At 39.2% G+C, this 5,826-nt stretch overlaps 1 protein-coding gene across 1 annotated transcript; it reads right to left on the bottom strand.

Annotated features, from left to right (window-relative positions):
* Positions 1-1,066: 1,066 nt before the first annotated feature.
* Positions 1,067-4,126, bottom strand: LOC112182355 (cation/H(+) antiporter 15). The gene is made up of 3 exons (XM_024320841.2): positions 3,654-4,126; positions 2,444-3,433; positions 1,067-2,366 (listed from the first exon to the last, which is right to left on the bottom strand). Exons 1-3 carry the CDS (start codon positions 3,858-3,860, stop codon positions 1,167-1,169), a joined length of 2,397 nt encoding a protein of 798 aa, XP_024176609.1. The 5' UTR covers positions 3,861-4,126; the 3' UTR covers positions 1,067-1,166.
* Between the last annotated feature and the right edge of the window lie 1,700 nt (positions 4,127-5,826).

Raw genomic sequence — 5,826 nt, 5'->3', positions numbered from 1 at the left:
GGTCATCCGGTTTGTCCCGGAATTTCTTATGTAAGTTCTGTTAGACTCTGGCCTATGATTATTAATAAAATCAACTCTATTCAACAAAAAAAAAATTGCTATATAATGAACGACCCGTTATCATTTGAAAGCCACTTTACAATTGGAGGAGCAAAGTGTAATTTGGATACATTTGTGACATCGATCTGTGGCAAAAGAATTTAACATGTGACAAAAATAATAATAATAATAACTTTAATTTGTTGATCGGTTGATCCATCTATTAGCTCAATCTGTATGGTTTCTTCCTTCTGTCGTAAACTTACCAGCCTCTACGTTCTTCCCTCATTGACGAGGAGTACGCATGTAGCTCGGTTAGAAATTTTGTGAAATTTGGAGCAAAGAAATTGTTCTCTAAAGTGGCCTTTTTTTTTTGGAGGAGGAGGAAAAGGAAAACAACTACAAAGAGAACAATTTCTTTGCTCCAGGAGAGGACCCAATCATCAAAATGAGAAAAATTCTGTAAATTAAAGCCAGCAGATTGCCAAACTCTTGTACAAAGTGGCCGGGTTTTATTTGTGAAAAATTTAGCTGAATGCAGCTTGCTCAGCTAAAGATGTGTCCCTTTGGTCACTCACATTTTGTTCAGTAGATTAATCAAGATTTTTACTAAAAGTCAGCTTGTTCAGGTTATTTTTCTAATTGTGCGAAATCAGTTCTAATAATTTAGCTGAAGAAAAATTAAAAAAATAACAAAAGGGACTCATCTTTAGCTGAACAAGCTGCATTCAGTTATTAATGGAACTGAAAACTACATCGAAAGTGCACGTGGAAAATTGCAAACTTAGATGATCATTAACAGGTATAATCAATTCATACAACACTATACGATTTTCCTAAGCTACATGTTTTTATTTTTATTTTTTAGTCTATTGTGAGTTAAACTCACAACCTCCCACTTATAAAGAAGAGACTTCTGCCAATAGAACAAATGGTACTGGACAGCAACATATTCGATCTCTATATCCTAAGTTCCTAACAAGCATCTGATCAGCTAGCTTTTCACATCATAATAATCAAAACTGACTCCTTGTAACTCGCTTTTGCTACGTCTATCTTACTACATTTTGCAAAACAGAGTGCCAGAAAGACATGAAGCTCTAGAAGTTTAGCCGCTAGGCTAAAATCTACTTCATTCCCAGATTTTTCGAGAAGCCACTTCCAAAAGCTGATCCATAATTTCTACTCAGTTCTCTGCTTTCTTGCAACACCAAAACATTCACCATTCCACTGCAGAAATCTGAAGAAGCAAGCATGTCGCCTATCATTCCCAGCTCCGCATAATGCACGAATTCTGACATTTCCTCGTCCCTTAATGAACTGTCCGCATGCCGCCTTCCAACCATTACAAGATCATAATCCCCCTGCGAGTTCATAATTGCATCCATAAGCTGTACAGAGTCCTCAACCTCGATATCTTGCCAATTCAAGCAATTATTCCCATTATTTCTCAGCTTAAACTCATCCACCATCGACTCATCCAGCCTTGCCTCCATCTCCTTGTCTTCATTATAGTTACCCTCGCTTAATTTTTGTGGCACAGTAATAATCCTGTATACTGTGAGGACCACATTATGGTTGCCTAACATACGTGCTGCTAAGGCCAAAGCCTCGCGGTCATCTGGTCCGCCAATGAAAAATGTAGCCACATTGTATGAGAAATGGGACAAGGTCAGCCGACCAGGAAATCCTCTTTCAACTAGTATTCCAACTGTACACGATGAATATTCCTGCACATTGTTGTTGAATTGGCGTATTGAGGCAGTCACGTTGGTGCCAACCATAACCTGGTGGTTGTCATGAAATGGGAGGATAACCAAAGGTACGATATTGTCATGCACTACACGGCAAATGGTCTCATGCATTGATTTATACGGCGCGATCATAGTGAATGATTGGATCAAGACAGGACCACTTGAGTTTTCCGAGTAGTTCAAAAATGCTTGCATCATATGATGTGTGAGTGAACTTATTCGGCTAAGTTTGTTCCCCTCCTTCTTCTTCTTGTAAGGGACTAGTACAGGTGCAGCCCGCCCCACAAGCTCGACTGCATGGATAATATAAGCGCAAATGGGGCTTGATTCTGTTGGGTTTGAGGCTTCTAGGAGGGAGGTGAGGTTGCGGATACTTTCCTCATTGTGGATACAACAAAGAATGTCGAAAGGAGAGTTGCTTTGAACTGATTGGATGTTTCTAATGCGTGGACCTTTGGGTGATGGCCCGAGTCTTAAATGAGGCCTGTATGTGAAGTGTACCAATGATGTTGCAATCATGTTCCCAATCAGCACAGATAACACTAGCTGAGTATAGACGCGTTGATCTAGGAGCTGTAGAAGATAAACATTAGTAGGAATTAACCCAAATTACTATCGCCATCTCGAGAAAGAAAGGTGTAAAAATATACCTGACTGTACCTCCATCGAGCGAAAATGGTAATATGTATAATACCCCGGATATTAATCATCATGCCGAGCAAGAGACTATTTCTGAACCTAATTTTGCAGCACAATGCAGCCACGGTAACTGCCACCGTTTTTACCACATATGATGCACCAATGATGGCTTGCAATGTGGCAAAACTCTTCCAATCGCTAAACAAATGTATGTTTGTCCTGAAGCCAGTACGAAAATAGAATATGGGAAGAAGAAGTTCAGAGACCAACAATTCAGTCTTGGTTACTAACGCTGCACCCAGAGGTGGTCCATCTGGAATGACTAACCCAAGAATTATAGGACCAACAAAAAAGGCGGCACCTATTGCGTCGGATATAAGAGACAGAACTAGAGCCCCAACTAGTATTGCTACTACATAGAACTCCTTTACTTCTTGTCCTTCTGGTGTGTTCTTAGCAATTGATACCATAAGAGGGCGTATGACATAAACAATGAAAACAGACATTGCCACTACGGAAATGAAAGTCAAAGCTCCGTGGCTTACATTATCTTTAGTAGCTATGTCTTGTACTGTTGAGAACAACCATTGTATGATTTCAATGAGCAAAGCAGAGGATATGGCGATTTGACCCAACTCAGAATTCATAAGGTTGAGTTCGTCCAAGGCCTGAGCTACATCAGGGAAGAAAGTGAAAGAAATAATAGAAAATAAAAATATGGGGAAGAATCCTCCTTTGATTCCAGGAATGAAGCTGGCTAACAGGATTCCGAGGCCCAAGGAAATTGCAACGGTGAAAATGAGCCCTGGAATACCAATCTTCAAAGAAAGCTTTGTTCTTTTGACCATGCTTATGTCAAATTTAACTGCAATTATGAACATGGAGTATATACCGCCCACAAGAGACATTGTCGCCCACAACGACGCATCTTTCGGATTAAATAGCTTGTCCCTCATAAACTGGTTGCGCCCTAGCAGAGAAGGCCCCAAGATAAAGCCACCCTGAACAAGACCGATCAACAAAAACATTGGTTTTAGATTGACTAATTTTGTGTCCTGTTTTGGGTTGGAGAAGCTGAAATTAATGCTTAATTCATATATTGATTGAAAAAAGATAATATTTACATTGCCCTTATTGTTTTCCCCATCAAATCTATCAACATATTCACACTAGGCTACGTATAGCTCAAAAATCATCAAGGCATGAAAAAGGGGTACGTACCAGGAGATTGCAAGAGAATTTGGTCTGTCCTAGAGGTTTGAGAATAAAATAAAGTAGCCGGGAGGTCACAACGACAAGGATAATTTGGGCAAGGGTTGCAGGAAATGTATAGTCAAAAGGATTTTCTTTAAACCAAACCCCTTTGGAGAAAATGGCAACCGATGGCACACATACTTGAAACGGTAATCCCTTGTAAGCTTCAGCCATTTATGTGCCTCCCAACGACTTCTTGATTTGCAATAATCTTAATGTTGAAAGATCCCGATTATCATCCCAATGTTAGGATAATTCATAGGGTTGATGATGATTCCAACCTAACCCTACGAATTATCCAACCAGAGATTTCTGCGCGAAATTCAATATCAACAAGATGAAGCCTCCTTCCTTTCAAAAAAAAAAAAAAATGAAGGCTCCTCGGTGAATGTGGAGGCACAGGGTCAATAGTTGAATCCGGATCGAGAATGTAAGGGTGATTGGGGTCTTGGGTTCAAATGAGCAGCAAAAGTCGTTGTAGCCCCTTATTTTATATGAGAAAAATTGTGAAATGTAGTCCACAAGAAAATTGGATGGAAATAAAGGTTCATTGACACCGGAGTGATCATCAAAATCACTTATAACCGATTTATCATCATAGGGTTCGAACGATAATTTATCATAAGCGATATTCTCTTCTTCTTCTTCTTTTTTTCTTTTGGGTGTGGCTATTGTCACCCTACCATTTTGTTTATTCACCCTACAAATATTTGATTTATTGAAAAACTATATTACCCAAATGCAAAATAACTAATAAGTACACTAATTTTCTAAAATTGAAATCATTTAAGGAAAACTAAATACAAAACTACTTAATTTCGCTTCTGATAACATTAATCTTCATCTTCTCCGTCCAAATTTCAATTTATTACAATTTTTTTTTCTTTTTGTTGCATCCTCATCGTTAATTCGTTAATTCGTTATTCAATTCACAAAATCATTAATATTAACTTCATCAAAATCTTGGTTTTGGATGTGAACCCCAAATTACTTTATCATTACTGACCTTTATTTTGAGATATGCATATTCAAACAAACAAGAGAGTTGGCCAGGGTATATTCATTTAGTATTTGTGTTTCAGGAAAAGGCTAGGCGTATATTTACTTATTTAGTATGAGCATTACGAGTTATGGTTTTGGCATCAAAGGGGGGTTTAATGCTATGAGAGAGTGTTTCATTACCACTATTGGGTTTGTATTCTTAGAAAATTTGGATATTTGTATTCAAAAACTTTTTAGTGTTGAAGGAAAATTGACTTTGTGTGCCTAATCAAACTAGGATTAGTTTCATGGTTGTAATAGGAGAGAAAGTTCTAGAATTCCTAGTCCTATTCAGAATAGTATTCCTTGTAACATTAGAACATGTACTTTGTAATCTCTATATATAGGGCTCATATTCTCAATATTGAATACACAATTCTCTCATCAATCTCTCTCGAATCTGGTATTCTAAAACACGTTATCAGCACGAGCTCTAACCACAAAACAAAAACCAAAAAGCAGAAAATTTTCTTCATCATCGCTGCACCTAACCTGCGCTAGCCCGATCACTTGTTGCCCCCTGCAGCCCTTACGTACCCGTATGCCCCTTACTTCCCCTGCAGCATTGCCACACGCCTGCTGCCCCTGCAGCACAGCAGGACACTCATTCCTGTGCAGATCAACCTGATTGCAAGCCCCGAAACGTCCTGATAGTGACCTCAGATAAAAATCCTTTCTTCATAAAAGTTATTCATCTCTGTCTCTTCTATCTGACCTCTGAATTTTAGCCTTATCAGAGTTGTTTTGAGATCTGTATACCAATCAAAGTGAAAGCTATTCAGAGGCAAATCTACTCCAAATTTCAACAAAAAATCCTTGAAAACCGCCGCTGCCACCTTAAAGCATCACTGCAACAGCTCCTAGCCCACGCTAGCCTCATCTGCGTGCCTGCCCCTGTAGCGCCTATGCGCCCCTGCTAACGCATCCGTCAACCAGCTCCTCGGCTTACCTCGACCAGACCTGTATCGGCCACACAACAGGGATTGAAAGATAGTTTGCAATCCCCGACCTAGGATCAATAGCACTCTTGCAATCCTACACGCATACATCAACACACTCATGTATTGAGAATTTCAAATTCTGAAATTCATGAGTAAGT

Source organism: Rosa chinensis, chromosome 1, assembly GCF_002994745.2.
Source record: "Rosa chinensis cultivar Old Blush chromosome 1, RchiOBHm-V2, whole genome shotgun sequence".
Lineage (NCBI taxonomy): Eukaryota > Viridiplantae > Streptophyta > Magnoliopsida > Rosales > Rosaceae > Rosa > Rosa chinensis.
Note: the sequence above shows the minus strand (reverse complement) of the source record. Positions and strands in the feature narration are given on the sequence as shown.